Source organism: Lissotriton vulgaris, chromosome 1_1 (genome assembly GCF_964263255.1).
Source record: "Lissotriton vulgaris chromosome 1_1, aLisVul1.2, whole genome shotgun sequence".
Classification (NCBI taxonomy): Eukaryota; Metazoa; Chordata; class Amphibia; order Caudata; family Salamandridae; genus Lissotriton; species Lissotriton vulgaris.
The window spans coordinates 1,146,088,752-1,146,107,937 of NC_141685.1; the positions used below are offsets into that span (position 1 = coordinate 1,146,088,752).

Genomic DNA, 19,186 nt, shown 5'->3' on the forward strand with positions numbered 1-19,186 from the left:
AGGGTATCATAATGGGCCCTGTCATATCTGGCTAAGAGTGCCTGAGTGTTGGCAATGCGCCAGATGTTAGCTGCCTGCGCTGCCACCCATTTTCCTGAAGTTTCCCGTACTTTCGACTCTTTGTCAGGAGGAGGAGCATCACCTGTAGTTTGGGAGTTTGCTCTCTTACGTGCATTATAAACAACTAATGAGTCCAATGGCAACTGTCCTCTTATGTAAGTAGGGTCCACAGGTGCCGGTCTATATTTCTTCTCAATTCTAGGGTTTAATACCCTTGCTCTGGTGGTCTCCTTAAAAATGTCATCAGCATGCTTAAGGACCCCTTTTAGCATGGGCAGAGTCTTGACAGTTCTTTCCGAAGTTGAAAAGGTGTCTACCAGAAAATCTTCCTCAATAGGGTCAGCATGTAGTTGCACATCATGGTTACCCGCCGCCCTTTCAATAAGGGCGTTAAAGGCAGTAGTGTCCTCAGTAGGAGAAGTTTTTACATTGTATGTTTGTGTGTCAGGGGCATTCTGTGGATCTCTTGGCTGAGCTGGGTCTGCCCATGGTTGGTTCTGATCATCGGGATCAGAGTCCACATGATAAGTGTCACCCTCATTATCGTCATCCCCTGCATCCACATCTGAGTATGTGGGTGAAAAAGAGTGAGGTTCTTGTCCATAGGATTGCAGAGGTTCCACAAGAACTGGTGATGTGGTTGAATCCCTCTTCTTTTTTAATGGAATCTTATATGGCTCCATGGGTGTTTCTAGTATTATTTTCCTCTTATACATGGATAGTCTACCAGGGTCCGAGTCGATGAACTGCCTCGACTCCTGTTCTTCAGGCTCTTCTGTAGCCCCTATTCCCATTGACACTCCTTTAATGGCTCCGATACCCTTCTTCGGTTCAAACATCTTCGGTCGCACCATCGGTGGCAACCCGAATTTGATTGGTGTTGATGCGGTCTGAAGGTTGCCGACCAACTTCGGGGTTGGGGCCTTCTTTGGTCCGACCGTTGCAGCCTTTTCTTTGATGCGTCGGAGGGACTTCGACACCTGTTTTGATAGGAATGGGGTCGGTTGCGTCGACTCGACAGGGTCCTTGAAGTCAGTCTTTGTCTTGGTCTCGGGTCGTGTCCGAGGATCGACCCCCTCTCTCGGTTCGATCCTTTTGACTGCGTCGACTTTCTTCGACGCCGACGTCGTCGGTTCGACAGCCTTGACCTTGGTTTTCGGTGCCCCAACATTCGGCTCGACGACCTTTTTGAACTTCTCGGTATCGACGGCCTTCTTCTGTTTCTTTGGCTCCGCGGGGTTTGAGGCCTTGGAGCCGACCAGAGTTAGTTGCACTTTCGGTTTCGTTTTTGGTAGTGACGCTTTCGGTTTCGATTTCTTGTTATCGACCAATGGCATTTTCGATACCGATGGCTCTTTAGATATGTCCGTAGCCCGGCCTTTATGCGGGGCTGCGGAACGATTCGATAGATCTTGGGTAAGGCCTCGTGGCGATCGCTCGACCTGAGCCTCATCGAGTGCTTCATCATTGGCCCCCGTATCATCGGTTGGGCCAAGCTCCTCGCCTGAGCTATCTTCTACGGCCCCAAGGGCCTCTGCGTCGTCTCCTACCTTATCGACGACGTTTTCTTCTTCTTCCAACATTTCTTCATCTTCGGCGTCATACTCGGAGTCATGGTCTTAAACAGGATCCGAGTGTTCCTCCCGAATCTCCAGATCAATGACCTCGTCTTCGGTCCCGAAGATGTTGTCTGGATTAGGCGCTGATCTTTGCGACTCTAATCGAGCCGCGCGTCGAATCCGAAAAGTTTTCTTTGACCTGAACCGGGCACAGGCCATACAGTTGGCTTCATTGTGCTCCGGGGACAGGCACTTGTTGCACACTGGGTGGACTTCGATGTGCGGGTATTTTGCATTGCAAAGTGGACACCTCTTGAATGGGCTTCTTTCCATTGTAGATCGGAGATCGGGTCGAGTGTGGAAAGAAAACGGTCTGATTCCTCGATGTCCTCTCGAAACAAAGTTACCGGTACCGAACGAAACAATACCAACGCTGTCGAAAGCCTTTTGGCTTTGTAGAAAGTTTTCCTAACTTGAGCTAAGATAGTAATATCCGAACCCAATGGCGGAAAAAAACAATCTAAGGATGGAGAGGATGCCCATGCGCACTGCAGTCCAGGGGAGGAGCCACCTATCTTGTGATACTTCGAAGACTCTTCCAGGACAACAATGTGCAATCATCCAGGCCCAACACTAGGCGGCGATCTATGCACAGATATGAATTCAGCAGCCCACATGCCTCGAACCTGCAATTATATTAAAAAATGTGGGCAGCATTAGTATGTTGTTTTAAATGCCCCAATGTGAAACAGACTTTATCAGTAGTACGGTCATTTGATCCAAACACCCATCAGTACACTGTTTGTTTAAGTAATCACTTACTTTCAAGCTGACGACTCCCCGCAGGCTACCTAGTCTGTCACCACCGCGGCCCGAATGAACGCTGAATCCGGGCGCCGCAGTTAGACGTAGCGTCGACCAGGGGTCACGTGACATAAACGTGATGTTATGGTCGCTGACTCTCCAGCTAAATCTTAAAGGGGCCATGTATTCTTATTATCACTCGAGGTATCCAACTACTAATAGTTGGTATAACGAGCAGTCTTATATTGTATACAGCAAACCAATACTCACATAAACCAGGTTTGTTTTTAACTTATATTGTTGTACTCAAGGATCAAATGAGCGTTAGCGACTGATAGCGTCTAATAGTGTCGGCCTGGAGTTATGTGACATGAACATGTGACTTTGTAGTCGCTGATTCTATAGTTAATTCAAAAAGGTAGGCCATGTCCTGTTGTCAACGCTTATGCGTTCAACTTTATTAGTAAGTTTAAAGCGCAATCGTATGTTGTCAACAGCATTCCATTACTCGTATGGATCATGCACGATAAACTTATCTTGTTAAGTTCTGAAGACAGAATGAGTGTTTTAATATTAAAAACAGCATACTTTTGATCACATGGACAAAAATGTTATGTAATTGTACTTGAAAAAGGAACTGGTCTTATTAGATGGTATTCGTACTAAGGGTTGGTCAAACTGGTAAAATATTGGTGCGTCAATTCTGTAGAGGCATACTGTCAGTAGATTGGTAGATAGTAGCCAATTGGGAGAGAAAACTTTGACCCGTGTTCGTAAATCACAAAAACTGGACCCAGATATTTTACTCAGGCTGAATGATTGGATGTATTAACGTCTCAGCACAGAACCCCACGGGATCTCATCATTCAGCCCTATGCGATGGCTAGACAAGCGATGAATCCATCGCTGTTCCTTCTCGAAAAGGTTTTTTTCATTACCCATAACATGTTCAAGAAACGTCCAACGCATGTTGTTAGCCGTGTGATTTTTCTCAATGAAATGATTGGTAAGTTTGGTCGCATTTCGTTTACAACGAATGCTGCTCCGATGTTCACAAATCCTAAGTTTGACACGTCTGGTGGTCATACCCACGTAGTTCAGAGCGCATGTACAAGTTATTAAATACACAACATTACTGGTGTTGTAATTGGTATGACTCCTTTGTTCCCACTGCTTGCTAGGTTCAATGTTCAGGAATTTTGTGTGGGCAGTTAAATGGCAAATACTGCAGTCCCCGCAGGGGAAATGGCCCGTCACCGCAGGGAGCCCCCAAGCATTCAGCACTGTTGGTTCCTGGCTTTTCTGTTTCCTAGCCGGACGGGTATGAACTAGAGAGTCTTTTAAACTTGTCGCTCTCCTATAGGAAAAAATAGGTTTTTCCCAATCAAAGCGATTGCTCGTCACGATTTTCCAGTTCTTTTGTATACTGCGGCTTACCACATTGGACAGAGTTAAATGTGGTTACGCATGTTAATGGGACCTCCTGTGATGTATTCTTAGGATATGACTCCAAAAGTACATCTCTGTTCTGGTTGAGAGCCCTCTTCCGACTCTTGTAGAGAATCCTTTTTGGGTAGCCACGTTTCTCCAATTTGTCTGTCAAATCATCAGCTTGTCTTTTGAAATCACCCATTTCACTGCAGTTCCGCCTTATGCGGCGATACTGTCCATAAGGGAGATTCTCCCTTAAGGGACGAGGATGAAAGCTGGAGAAAAGCAACAAGTTGTTTTTAGATGTTGGTTTATAGTGTGTTTTTGTTTGGATCAAGTGGTCCTGTTTGTTGAATGTAACGTCGAGGAAGGTGATACTCTCTCTGGCGTATTCATGAGTGAGGATCACAGGTGTTGATCCAGGTGAAGAACGGGAGTAGGGAGGCTTCATCACCTTTCCATATCATCAGAACATCGTCTATATAACGTTGCCATAGAACGATGTTGGCGGAGAAAGGGTTAGCAGGGACCAGAATGTGTTTCTTCTCAAAGTTGTAGACATACAGTCCTGCCACCGAAGGGGCAAAAGTGCTGCCCATGGAAGTCCCTGTTGTTTGAAGGAAGATCTGATTTTCATATTCAAAGTAGTTCCTCTTAAGTGCCAACTTGGCACAGTCCACCACGAAGCCTCGAGGTACTGTGAAGTTCCAGGTGTTTTGATCTAGAGCCTCTGCTACCACTTTGATGGTCTCGTCCTGTGGTATGCAGGCAAGCAGTAATCTGACTCACAGCCCTCGTGGAGCCTTGGGACCCAAAGGCACCCAGAGTGACCAGAGAGTGGCACATTTCTGCTAGGCCTTGCCAGTAAATTTTGTTCCGTTCGCGGAATTTGAGTAATTTCGCGTTCTGCGGAGAACGCAAAATTGCCCAAAATTCCACGTTCCGAAAATTCACGAAATGTTGTGCTTGTTCGCGTTCTCAAATGCGTGTTCGCAAGATACTTCCCCCCGAGCAGGCAACCAGCTATTGCAAACAGTAAAAAAGCATCGTGAACAAGCAATTCCGCGTGTACGCGGAATTTCTGCGTGTTCGCGGAGATTTGCGTAACGCGATTACGCAAATTCCGCCCGCCCCTAATTTCTGCAACATGCCTTCCTTAAAGGTTTCGATCTGCTGCGTCATTACTGATGGCCAGGGAAACTCTGGGTGCACCGGCACCAAGTCAGGAATCACTCTATAACTGGAGCTCTAGAACTAGGCAGACATTAAAAGGCCCTCGCTCCTTCGCTTAAGATAGAATGTGTAGGGTCATAATCAAGTCAGCTTCACTTTCTTGTGTTTTTGTTTATACTTCGCCTTACAAGACGACTTAGACTGAGAATTTGATGTCTCACGTGAGTGACCTAGCGAGTAAATCAGCACTCTCAACGTGAAGCGAGACTCACTTAGGACCTGCAATGTTTTCTTGTGTTCAGCTATGTACAGCTTCAATTCTCCATCCCAGACTGCCTTTGGGTGCATGAGGGCACAATTGTCTCATTACTTTGTGCCAATCCCTGAGCCCAAACACCAGAAACACACTTCATGCAGGTCTGTGACTGACATTTGTTTTTTACAGTTGCGGAATGGTTCGAAATCAGTAGTTTCAGGAGGGGGCGTCATGCCGTAGATCACTGGAGTTTTTTGTTATAGGAGTCGTCTGCCGATGAAATTGGGAACGGAGCTCTGGATCCGCATCAGGAGGCAAGGAAAGAAAGGATCGGATGTCAGTGTGCAAGAGTGATGCTTATATGTAGTTTCGCTCTGACATTTTTGGGGCGGTATGGAGCCAGCATGAAGCCACATAGTACCCCTTAGCAGCACACGCATTGCAGAGAAATTTTCAGATCCCGTCTGATGCCTGGAGAATATTTTAAAGATCTCTAAAATGTAGAGCAGAGTTTCACATCAGAAGGCGAGAAAAGAAAGTTACTGAAATCATCACGCAGGAGGGACACTTTAATGCCATCCAGCTCCATCGTATGCAGGGCAGTACTAAACGAATACAAAGCCATAGAGCACCACCTAGCAGTGCACAGAAGCACTGCTGCGAATCTGTGGTTAGAAGTATCCATGAAGAGGGCGTTGCTTAGCCAGCGAACATGGCGGTCGTGTAGAGCGTGAGCTCCGACCAGCCAAACATCATCCTGCCTGCATATCCTGGCCCTGAGCGACTTCGAGGGCACCCTGCGCGGCAGTCTACTGTCCTGCTCCTGGGGGTCCGTCCGCCGGTGGCTGGGGGCCCGTGGAGGCTCGGCAGAGGAAGCTGCAGTCCGGCGAGGCGGAGGGGCCTGCCGGGTCTGGCTAGGCCCGAGGCCGGGGCCTCAATTTTGGTGATCCCCGGGCTGGGCGAGCTTGGTCGGCGGCGGGTGAAAACTGCTGGGGCGGCTGTGGACGAGGCGCGGCTCGCTCGCTGCTCTGTGGAGCAGTGCGCCTGCATCCTTGAGCCAGCCGACCTGTGACTGCCCTGGGACCGCGACGTGGGAGCGGCGGCGGCCGGCGGACTCGGGGAGGGACCGGCTCCCGGAGCGGCCGACGGCCGCCATCTTGAGGCCCCCACCTGGTAGCGCCCGAGGACTGAGACAGCTTTGGGGCTCTGCTGGTCGGCGGTGAGTGTCCCGCGGCGGCGGAGGGGTCCAGGGCCCGCCCTCCTGTGTCCTGCATTGCCGGAGGGGCCCCGTAGTGCCTGATTGCACCAGTCGTATTGTGGTGAGTGGAGCCTGCCCACGTGGGGTCGGGGGGTGCCCTGGGCCTCTGGTGCATGCCGTGGCTGGCTGGTCCTGCTGGGTGGAGGACCCCCCGGAGACAAGGGAACTCGGGGCTAGATCGGGCCCCGGTGGGAATTGTCTGCTGGTCCCTGGAATGGTGTGGCTGCGAGAGGGCCAGTGGATTGACAGTGGGTGCGCTGCATGGTTGTTGACCTGCCTGTACTCGCCCGACTGGACAGCGCTTTCTGCTCCCTGGGTGTGAGGCTCGGGGGCCTGGTCGGGCCCCGGTGGTGGCTGGTGGTGCCCGGTGAGCGGGGCAAAGAGAGCACCTACAGATTTACCCCCTTCTTCCCCCGGTACTTGTAGGACTGCGCTGACCTGGTTGGCGGACGGTTTTAGTGGATCGGTCGGCCCGTACGGGCCGCTTCAAAACTTGCACCTCTTTACCAGTAACTGCGCCTGGCGCGGAGGGGCCCGCTTTAGGCTTCACCCGCAGTGGCCGTCATGACGCGGGGCCACGCGGGTAGTGGTCCCTCTAAGCAGGGGACGCTGGACAAATTTACTGCCCGGTCGCAGCGGGTGGGTTGAGTAGCGACTCCCTAGTAATGGGGTGTGTTCAGGGGAGCCATTGGAGGGGGTGGCTCTCGGTTCCCCATTGGGGACCAGGCCGCGATCCGACCGCAACAGGTGCTTCCATGTTGGTAGGTGGGGGGTAGGAGATGGTGGTTGAGTTGGGAAGGGGGGGGGGCTTTGGGTGTGCTTAATCTGCTGCTGTCTGTATCTTGGGTTGTATGCATGCTAGACCGTTGGGGCCTTCGTGGCTCATACAGAGCCATTGTCAAATGTCGCCTGTTCAGAGTGGGGGGCGGGTAGCTCCAGGCACAGTGCGTATCTTGAGTTGGAATGTGCGGGGGTTCAAGACAAGGTGAAGCGGGGGGCGGTGCTCTGCTATGTCAAGAGAGCCGGGGCGGATGTCTTGATGCTCCAGGAGACCCACCTACTGGGAACAAAAGCGCTTTGCCTCCAACGTTTTGGGTAATCACATGTTTTCCATGCAGGCTTTACAAGGGGTTCCCGGGGGTTGCAGTCCTCATACATCGCAGAATCTCCTTTACACATGAGCAGAGTTGGTCTGACCCATAGGGTAGGTACATCTTCGTCCAGGGGAAGGTTGGGGGAGATCGGGTGACCTTTGGCAGTGTCTATGCCCCGCTGCTGCTACAGTGGCCTCTGGTGGAGTAGGTTATGTCCCTCTGGAGTGGCATGCCCGACACCCTGACCGTGGTTGGGGGTGACTGGAATGACGTGATGGACCTGCGCCTGGATCAGTGGCGGAGGGGGACGACCGACGTAGATGTACATGTAGATGTAGAGGGACCCCCCACCAAGCTCCGGGCCCTCACCACGGGATTGGACTGGACTGATGTCTGGAGGTATAGGCACGGCGCGAGCCGAGAGTACACTTATTTCTCCTCAGTACATGGATCGTTCTCCAGACTGGATTACTTGTTTGTCCCTAGGGGTCTGGCACAGAGGATCGTGGGCTCTGATATCCTACCGAGGGCTCTGTCGGATCACTCGCCGGTGGCCCTTACCTTTAGAGTAGGCCCGGCTGGGCTCCCGTTCCGTTGGCGCATGTCTGGATGGCAGTTATTACAGGCCCCCTATAGAGAACATATGTCTCGGGAAATTGACAGTTACCGGACTACCTATCATAACTCAGTGGATTCCCAGACGACCCTTTGGGAGGCCCTCAAACCTACCCTACACAGGGTAGACATATCCTGGTGCGTGGCGGCTCGGGCGGAGAGGCGGCGGGATCTGGTGCGGCGAGAAGCGGAGCTGGAAATGCTGGAACGCAGGTGTAGGGAAGAGAGTGGTAGATTGATAGGGCGGCGATTTGTCCTAGCCCCGCAGCAGTACACAACGGTTTTACTTGAGGAGGCGAGGCAGGCCTGGCTTGCCACTCGTAGTCGGGTGTACCAATGGGGGGACAAGTCCTGTAAGATGCTACACTGCCTGTGTCAGGGCACTCTTCATACCCAGCCGCTGCCCCAGTTGTTGGACCCGGCGGGTTCACCGATCTCAGAGCCGTCTGATATCGCAGAGAGCTTCGCAGCATATTTTGAGGGACTGTACGCGCCTCTGAGGGTGCCTACCGGCCGAGACTGTTCAGCCATTCATTGATGATCTCCCCCCGCGGTCGGTCTCGGATGAGGTTCGGGATCTGTTGGACAGGCCCTTCACGGATGAGGAGCTGGGCTCTGCCCTGGGCGAGCTCAACCCGGGTAAGGTGCTGGGCCCTAACGGGTTCCCCTGCGAATTTTTTAAACGATTTTATGTGCAGCTGGACCCACGCCTGCGCCCGGTGATCGAGGAGGCGCGGGAAAGTGGGGTGCTCCCACCGGATTGGAGGCACGCCGAGGTGGTGGTTTTCCTGAAGCCGGGACGGCCTCCGGAGAGCCACGCGTCCTACCGCCCGATATCGCTGATCAATACGGAGGCCAAGGCCCTAGCCAATAGGCTTAAGCCCATATTATGGACCTGGTCCACCCTGACCAGGCGGGCTTTATGCCCCGTAGGGTCACCCGACACAATATCAGGCGTGCCCAGGTGGCGGTCTTGGCCTGGTGGAATCTGGATGAGCGGGCTGCCTTGTTCCTGGCAGACATGGAACGGTGCATTTGATTCCCTAAGTTGGACCTACCTGTTTGCCCTGCTACGCCGCCTTAATATAGGTCCTCGCTTTCTGGCCAACGTGCAGCTGTTGTACACCGGCCTCACGGCCTTTGTGCAAATTGGGGGGGCTGTGTCCCGGCCCTTTCTGGTTCAGAGGGGTACGCGACATGTGTGTCCCCTCTACCCATACCTATTCGCACTGGCCATGGAGCCTTTAGCCACGTGGGTGCGCATAGACGCCCAGTTCAAGGGTTTTCTTACGGACAAGATAGCACTATACGCTGACGACGTATTGTTCTTCCTTACGGATCTTGATCGGTCGGGGCCACGGCTGCTGCGCATCTTGCTGATCTTCGGGGAGTCCTCCGGCCTCTATGTGAACCCGGGTAAATCCACCTTGTGGTTGCTAGGCGGCGGGCGACCGGTAGGTGACCGGGCAGCTGGCTTACAGTTGGCCCCCGGAGGAATGAAGTACCTGGGAGTCTTTCTGTCCGAGGATGCAGGTGTCTCCCGCATTCGTAACCTTGCCCCGATTTGGGATCGCACGCAGGAGGATCTGAAGGCGTGGGGTTGCATGCCACTGTCCATTTTTGGGAGGTCGGCCATATTTAAAATGGTGGCACTCCCACGACTTGTGTATCAACTATAGAATCATCCCTACCCTATTCCGCCTCGCTGGTTTCAACAAGTTAATTCGGCACTGGGCGGGTTCCTGTGGGAGGGTGGGACTGTCAGGGTTGCGCTACGGACATGCTTTCGGTCCACATATGTGGGGGGCCTCGCTACATCTGATATGTAAATGTACATGTATTTATATAGCGCATATCGCCCACATCGCAGGCATCTATGCGCTTGCTTAGGGAACCCGTCCTGGTATTCCCCTGTGAGATACCCCGGCAGGGTATCCACAAGGTGAAAGCCAGGCATCCCGCCGCGAGGGGCCGTTGTGGAGATTAAGCAAGCTATTGCCCAGAGTCGCAGAGTGTGAACCCATGAGTCGAGTAGGCACCAGAGTGAGAATTATCGAGTCCGTGGAATTATTGAGCCCAACCCCCGTCGGGGCGGGGAATTGAACCCTGGTCCAGGGCCGATCTCAGCTTCCGGGTCTGCCGCCTCTAACCCCTGAGCCACACTTCTCCCCTGATATACTCTCGTACTATCAAGCCGCACATCTTTTGGTCCTCAATGATTGGTGGTAGGGGGACAGGGAGACCCAGCATATGCTGTTGAGCGCCATCTGATGGGCTTGTCGTCCATCCATGCCCTACTGTACTCGGCACCGCTTCGGCGGAGTCTTCCATCCGCCACGCAAGTGGTCTTCTCCGTCTGGCGGCAGGCGCTCTGCCGGATGGGATGGTGGAACGTTCTTACTCGGGAAACCCCTCTTTGGCACAATGGTCGCTTGCCCCAATTGCTGACCCCCAGGGGTTTCGACGGGTGGGACGCCATAGGTGTATCCTCTCTGGGGGACGTGATGACGGGCGATACCCTGAAGTCGTTCCAAGATCTGCAGAATGACTTTGGGATGCCCTGTTCTCAATTCTTTCGCTTCACTCCAACTTCGACATGCACTGACACCTTACCTGAAGGGCATAGACACCCTTCCAGACTTTAGCCCACTTGAAGCCCAGCTGTTTATGGGGGAACTTCCAGACAAAAAACTGTCCCGTATATACCAATCCCTGGTGAGGCACTGTTCCCCAGACGTACAGAAGTTGTGGGAGACAGGGTGGGGGATGTTGGGGAATTAGAGGAGGATGACTGGATGGAGGCCCTGGCTAGTCCTAGGGGGGCGACGATTTCCACACGTCTGAGACTTATACAATTTAAATACCTCCACCGCACATACTTCACCAGGGAGCGCCTGTGGAAGGCGGGTATGATAAGGTCCCCTGAATTCCTGCGATGTGTCTCAGAGGTAGGCACACTTCTGCACACAACATGGGATTGCCCGGCGCTGCATAGGTTCTGGACCGGGGTCTTTCGATGTCTATCAGAAGTACTGGCGTGGGAACTGCCTAGAGAACCGAAACTGGCCTTATTGCATGTTATGGAGGGTGGTAGAGGGAATCGATACAAACGTCACCTGTTGTTGCTTGGTTTGACCTTGGCCAAACGTGACATAGCTAGAGCTTGGAAGGCGCCTCTGGCCCAGCCCCTGGCCGCCTGGAAGAACGGCATGGACTTCTGCATGGGGCTGGAGCAGCCTATTTTCCTGGCCAGGGGATTGTCCCCGTAAGCACTTTCCGATTTGGTAAAGGTGGGCGGACTACAGGGGGCTGGACCTAGACCCCCCCCCCCCCCCCGGAAAGTGAGTCCACTCTGTGACATTTTAATCACACGGGAGTGCTGGAGCACGTTAGTAGTGCTCAGACGGTTCTGGCATGTGCTCATTGTTTATCTTATTGTTTTCAGTGACCTGGTATATGGTAGCAGCGCAACCTGGGGGTGGGGGTGGGGGGGGTTTGTATCGTATGAAAATGTCTGACACTGCTGTCTGACATTGCTGTGTGCAACAAAACCCGGTGATCGGGGCTTTGCATTTATATTCGTGCAGACTAATAAAATGTGTTTTGAAAAAAAAAAGAAGTATCCATGAAGAAAGACAGATCTCTTCATGCCTTTTTATCACTGAAATGGATTACCTCTGGTGACTGGTATTAGGGTACCTCTCCTTAACACAACAACTAAAGAGTCAAGGAGCTAGATGGATGATAGTACTCAACAGATTCCAAGACAATTTATACATGCCATTCTGTGATCCCGTTAAAGGTCCTTCTGATTTTCAGCTGCAGTGTTACAGAATCCTGGCACAGCAACCTTACTCCTATCTCGTTATGTGCTATTCATAAAATATAACTGCCAACCATTAATAAATGGACCTTACTAGAGAAGCCCTCTGAAGTGAAAATACGCAAGAACCTTCACGGTGAAACACAAATATCAACTCTGCATTAATCAAGGATAACCACGGTTTGAAAAACTTAACAACACTTCAAAAGGATGGCATGTCTTTTATCAGTTTTAAAATACGCTGGATAAAAAACGAGATGACAAAAGAAAACGTGAAGGGTTCTGGTAAGGAAAAAATATAAGGAATATTAGAACATTGGAATGTTGGGAGCTTCATTGCAGACAATGGAGTGCTCCCTGCTTCTACGACCTGTTTCTGCTGGTTCTTCGGCTCGGGCCTTTAATGATTCAGCTGGCCTTTAATAGCCGGTATAGCCCGCTACGGCGGGCTATAAGGCTATAGGAGTTATTGTTATGTAGACCGTATATTGTAGGGAAGGGGTAGTAATAAATGGAATAGAGAAAATGTGATACTTACCAGGGATTTCCAAAACCCCTCAAAAAGAAACCATATTATTTGCAAAAGTAATTTAAAAATAGTAATCTGGGGTTAATGACCAAAATTAAACTCGAAGTGATTAATTAACCTGAATACAAAAAAACTCATAGCACCCTTGAAAATACCAAAGACAATGGGTTTGGAGAAATCTCTTTTATGAGGCGAGAGCGATCAATAGAAGAGGGATATAGGGAAATTATAAACCAAACAGTCGGAGTTGATTATTTTTGGAAATATTATTTGGGTGAATATCTGTGTCATTTCAGAGCCCATTCGTCCACATTCCTTACCCGCCTCCGGTGGGCTCCATACGCCACCACTGCCCCCAGGCCCAGCAGTGCTCCCACAACTTTCCATCTCTGCCCTCTAGAGCTGCTCCCTGCTTCACTACTTTGCTGGCGGTGGGTATATGACCCCCAAGTTGCAGAAATGCAGGATACGTCAACTGTGGCAGGAGTCAATGACCTGAATGGAAAATAAAGGGAAAAAATAATCACCCCGATTGTGGCTGTTGATCAGATTAAAACAGATAACTACCGATATGTGCACTCTTATGGTAGAATGCATGCACTAGGTCCAAAAAAATCATACAAATTGGGTGTCCGCATTATCTATGGTGTTTACAAAACTGTTAAAGTCAGAAAACACAATCTTCTACAACTGAATACTTCATTAGTTCTACCAATAAAAGAGCTAGCACTCAGCAGACCTTATTGGTGTGGGGCGTGCAGGGTACAGTTTGTGCAAGTTGTTTGGTTAACGTTTGAGTAGTGGGCCCTCTGGTTGCAGTTCTAGACCCCCAATGGCCGCCTAAGGTCTATGGAATAGGGCCAACACTCAGACCTTTTTGGTGAATTCCTGTAGATTGAGAGTCGAATAGACCTATGTGGGGTTCCAGAGCTATCCTCCAGGCCATAGCATATGAGAAGGCAGTTAGAAGGGATACAGACTGTTCCACATTGGGTGACTAATTCAACTCCAGCCCCACCAGCCTTTCAAAAGCACTGGCCTCACAAGTGACTTCTCTGGCCCCACGAGATTGGTATTGGAGTGCGTCAGCCCCGGAGCGACGAGTCTAACAGACTCAGGCCTGCCATCAAATGTCTTTGCAGGAGCAGTCTGAATCAGGTGTAGGGTGCCAAACTGACCTGTAGGCGATGGAATCAATACATACAAATAATCAGTCAGCTACAGTACAGATATAAAGTATGGAAAACTGCAATACAAAACCTCCACAAGACTGGCTTCAAAGTTGTTGGCCTTCATTTTGCTGAAATGTGAAATCTAAAGTGTTACTTTTATCCATCCTCATGCAAGAGCCCTTAAGGAATGAAGTTAGCGAGAGTGTTGAATTTGCATAGTGGCAAAATGGCACTATGACTGGGGTGTGGTGCACTATTACTAAAGACTGTTAAGCGCTTATTTGTCTAGTTAATTCGGATAATAAACAAGACTTACACAGTTAACTATGCATTTTCTGCAGAGGTAAGGAATATGCTACTTACCAGTATGCATCTGTTCTTGGCATAGAGGGCTGCAGAGTGGTACATTATGAATAGATCGCCATCTGGTGTTGGGCTCGGATGATTGCACTTGTTTTTCACTTGGAGAGTCTTTTGTAGCTTGGTGACTCCTCCTTTGGTTGCTAGTGCGCATGGGCATCGGCTCCATCCTTAGATTGTTTTGCCATAGTAGGGTTAGATGGAGTAGTATGATAGAATACAGATAGAAATACCCATGTAAGTGTATCTAAATAAGATATTGTTGGAACAGACACAGGTTTCCGGGGAGGCTGGGAGGGCATGTACCACTCTGCAGCCCTCTATGCCAAGAACAGATGCATACTGGTAAGTAGCATATTCTGTTTGAGGCATATGGGCTGCAGATGGTACATTATGAATAGACTATACTGCAGTTCTCTCCCTAGCGGTGGTCGCCCGTGTCTGTTGCAACGGTCTGAAATAAAGTCTTTGATACAGCTTGTCCCACTCTAGCTTGTTGTGTTGTGTGCACATCTACACAATAGTGCTTTGTGAAGGTATGCGGTGTAACCCAGGTAGCTGCTTTGCATATGTCATCTAGTGGAATGTTTCCCAAGAATGCCATAGATGCTCCTAGTTTACGTGTAGAGTGAGCTCTAGGAGGAACAGTTAATGTCCTCTTTGCTTTTAAGTAGCATATTTGTATACATTTTACAATCCATCTGGCAATGCCTGCTTTAGAGATGGGATTGCCCTTATGTGTAGGAGAAAACGCTACAAATAGCTGTTTTGTCTTTCTGAAAGTTTGTGTTCTTTCTATATAATACAATATTGCCCTTCTGACATCCAATGTATGTAGGGCCCTTTCCGCTACCGTCTGTGGTTTTGGAAAGAAGACCGGTAGTTCTACTGACTGATTGATGTAGAATGCTGAAATTACTTTAGGCAAGAATTTTGGGTTTGTTCTAAGAACCACTTTGTTTTGGTGTAACTGCATGAATGGTTCTTGAATTGTAAACGCTTGCAACTCACTTACTCTTCTGAGTGAAGTGATAGCTATGAGGAAGGCCACCTTCCATGTGAGGAATTTCACACCTATGCATAGGTTCAAAGGGTGGTCCCATTAGTCTGGTAAGTACTATGTTGAGATTCCAGACTGGGGAAGGTGGTAGACTTGGTGGAATGACTCTTTTGAGTCCTTCCATGAAAGCTTTAATTGCTGGTACTTTAAACAGGGAAAGATGTTGTCTGTTTTGTAGGTACGCCGCTATAGCTGCGAGATGAACCCTGATAGAGGTATATGCTAAGTTACATTGCTGTAAGTGTAGTAAATAGCAGATAATCTGTTTAGTGGATGCGTCCAGAGGGTTGATGTGATTACTGTTACAGTGTACAGCAAACCTTTTCCATTTTGCTGCATAGCATGCTCTGGTGGTAGGACGTCTTGCTTGTTTAATGATTTCCATACATTCTGGAGGTAAATCTAAATATCCAAACTCTATGACCTCAGGAGCCAGATCGCTAGGTTCAATTGTTTGGGATCTGGGTGCATTATTTCTCCATGGTTCTGCATAAGGTGCATGGGTAATAATCTTAGCTTTTGATGTGGCACCTGTGAGAGTTGCAGTAGCGTGGTGAACCACGGCTGTCTTGCCCACGTGGGTGCTACTAGTATCATTGTCATTGAGTGCTGTTGCAGTTTCCGAACCACTAATGGAATTAGTGGGAGAGGGGGAAAAGCGTAAGCAAATTTGTTGGACCAATTTATCCATAGTGCATTGCCCTGGGACCGGTGGTGTGGGTACCTGGATGCGAAGTTTTGGCATTTTGCGTTCTGATGATTGGCAAACAGATCTATCTCTGGTTGCCCCCATCTTTGGAAGAATGGCTGCAGTATCTGGTCGTGCAGCTCCCATTCGTGTACTTGTTCTGGCTTAGGATGTCTGCTATCTGATTTTGAACTCCTGGTAGGTGTTCTGCTAACAGATAGATCTTTTGAGGAATGTCCCATCTCCAAATGTCTTGTGCTAGTTTGGATAGTTGGAGAGAGTGTGTCCCCCCCTGTTTTTGAATATAATACATTGCAGTCATGTTGTCTGTTCTGATCAGGACTGCCTTGTTGGTTATTTGCATTTGGAAAGCTTTTAATGCTAGAAATACTGCAAGTAGTTCTAAGTAGTTGATGTGCAGTTTCTTTTGCTGCACACTCCATTTCCCCTGCACTGTGTATTTGTCCATATGCGCTCCCCATCCAGAGAGCGATGCGTCCGCTGTCAGTATCACTTGTGGAATCGGTTCTAGGAACGACCGTCCCTTGGAAATGTTTGTTGTTTTCCACCACTTCAGAGAGCGATGCGTCCGGTCGTTTACCAACACCAGATCTGTAATCTGACCTTGAGCCTGATTCCACTGTGTCGCTAGACACTCCTGTAGTGGACGCATTTGTAGTCTGGCATGTGGTATTAGTAGTATGCAGGAGGACATCATGCCTAACAGCTGCATAAACACTCGTGCTGGTAGTGAGTGTTGTGGTTGAAATCTTTGTATCAACGTGACCATTGTTTGTATCCTGATTGGATTGGGGTATGCTTTGGCTCTTTCTGTGTCTATAGTAGCCCCCAGGTATTGTTGAACCTTGTTTGGTTGTAGGTGGGATTTCTTGTAGTTCACCGTAAACCCTAGGTGGTGCAGCAATTGAATGGCCTTCTGTGTGTTGTGAAGACATTCTTCTTGAGACTTGGCCTTTATTAACCAATCGTCCAAGTAAGGGAAGACATGTATTTGTTGTCTTCTTAGGTGTGCTGCAACCACTGCTAGGCATTTTGTGAACACTCTTGGTGCCGTTGTGACCCCAAACGGAAGGACTTTGAACTGATAATGTTGTCCTTCCACTACAAACCTTAGGTATTTCCTGTGGGCTTTGTGAATTGGGATGTGAAAGTAAGCGTCTTTTAGATCCAGTGTAGAAAGAAAGTCCCCTTTCTTCAGTAAAGGAAGTACTTGTTGGAGCGTGACCATGTGGAAATGTTCAGAATTTATGTATGCATTGAGAGGTCTGAGGTCCAAGATTGGTCTTAGAGACCCGTCTTTTTTGGGGATTAGGAAGTATAGAGAGTATACTCCTGTCCCTTGTTGATGTTTTGGAACCTTCTCTATGGCATGTTTTTGTAGCAGTGATAGTACTTCTTCTTTTAACAATGTCAGAAGGTCTTGACTCATTGGACGCTGTCTGGGGGGGATGTTTGGTGGGGTAGCTGTGAGTTCTAGGCAATAACCATGTTGGATAATTTGTCTCACCCACTTGTCTGATGTGATGTTTTCCCAGACAGGTAGGAACTGTGATAGACGTCCCCCGACCGGTGTTATGTGGTCTGGAGGGAGTTGTATTAAGTCACTGTTTTGGGGTTGGGGAGTTGCGGTTGTTATTATTTCCGCGACCTCTACCCTTGTTGTTGTTACCTCTGTAACAGCCTCTTGAATTACCTCTGGGTGATGTTGGTGTAAAAGAGGTAGATTGCTGACTTGTTCCTGTACTTTTTGAGCCCCCTCTATAGGTGGATCTACGAAAGGAACCCCTTTGTGTTGGCTGTTGTAATGCTCCCATTGACTTAGCCGATTCTGTGTCCTTTTTCATCTTTTCTAAAGTCTCATCTGTGCCTGAGCCGAAAAGTGTCTTCTGATCAAAAGGTTGGTTCAATAAAGATGTTTGTACTTCTTGTTTGAACCCTGAGACTCTAAGCCATGCATGTCTTCTTATCATGATACTGGTGTTGATGGATCTTGCTGCAGTGTCTGCCGCGTCCAGGGCGCACTTAATGGAAGTGTTAGTTATTATCTTTCCTTCCTGTATAAGCTGATCTGCTCTTTTCTGATGTTCTTTAGGGAGATGTGTGATGAGCTTTTCTAACTCATCATAATGCGCCCTATCATAGCGTGCAAGTAGCGCTTATGTATTGGCTATGCGCCAGCTGTTTGCCGCTTGTGATGCTACTCTTTTGCCTGATGCATCTATTAATTTTGACTCCTTATCAGGTGGAGGGGCTTCTCCTGTAGATAATGAGTTCGCTCTTTTGCGAGCATTAGAAACTACAAGCGAGTCCAGAGGTACCTGCCCCTTGATAAATATTGGGTCCTTTGGAGCTGCCTTATATTTTTTTATCAATTCTTGGGTTTAACACCCTAGCCCTCACTGGGTCTTTGAATATGTCTGTTGTGTGACTGAGAAGAACCTTCAGCATAGGTAGAGTACCTGATGTTCTTTGTGCAGTAGGTAGTGTCTCTAATAGGAAATCCTCTACTTGAGGTTCTGTATGTAGATCTACCTTATGATATTTTGCTGCCCTATTAATGAGCTGTACAAAACCTGTGTTATCATCAGGTGGTGAAGGTTTTGAGGGATATAACTGTGGGTCGTTGTCATCATCTGACCCTGCGTCATAATGCTCCCATGGGTCTTCCTCATCTGGGATAGTGTCATCGTCCCCATGAGGTTCTCCCTCCCCTGTATCACTGTCTACATCTGTCTGAGGTGTAGATGGTCTTGGTGTAGAAGGTGGAGGAATAGTTGGCATAGTGTGAGGAATAGGAGAAGAGGGTGTGACTCTAGGTCGAGGAGAAGGAGGAGGAGTTGTATTTGTCCCAATTGTTCTCTTCTTAGAAGGAAGAGCTTTGTCCTCTAGCTGTTCATTCTTCCTCTTCTTCGTCACCACTTTGCCAGTTTGTGGATCGATAAACAAAATCTTTTGTTTTGGATCTGTTTGTTGCTCCTGTGTCGGTACCGAAGCTTTTGGTTCCGAAAGGTGCCTTTGCTTTCGATCGTCAATGTTCGGTGTTTTCGGCACCGAGGATTTGCTCAAGTCCGATTTTTTCGGTGTCGAGTGAGTCTTCTACGTCGAAGCATGTTTCGGTTTCGACATGGAATGTTTCGATGCCGAGCTTTCCCTTGAATGAAGCTTCGGTGTCGAAGTCGATGTCGACAGTTTCTCGGATCCGACATGGTGGGAGACCGAGAGTTTCGGTTTCAGTTTCGGTTTCGTTGCCGGGCCCGAAGGCGGGGCGTCGGAAACTTTCTTC

The 19,186-nt window shown here is 49.2% G+C and overlaps 1 protein-coding gene across 2 annotated transcripts in view; it reads right to left on the minus strand.

Moving 5' to 3' along the window:
- Nucleotides 1-19,186, minus strand: part of SUOX (sulfite oxidase) — a 345,156-nt gene that overhangs the window by 49,918 nt on the left and 276,052 nt on the right. For both annotated transcript variants that reach the window (XM_086963912.1, XM_086963911.1), the window contains exon 3: nucleotides 12,923-13,097. In XM_086963912.1, the coding sequence (XP_086820038.1) occupies nucleotides 12,923-13,097 (175 nt within the window). The remainder of the gene's footprint in view (nucleotides 1-12,922; nucleotides 13,098-19,186) is intronic.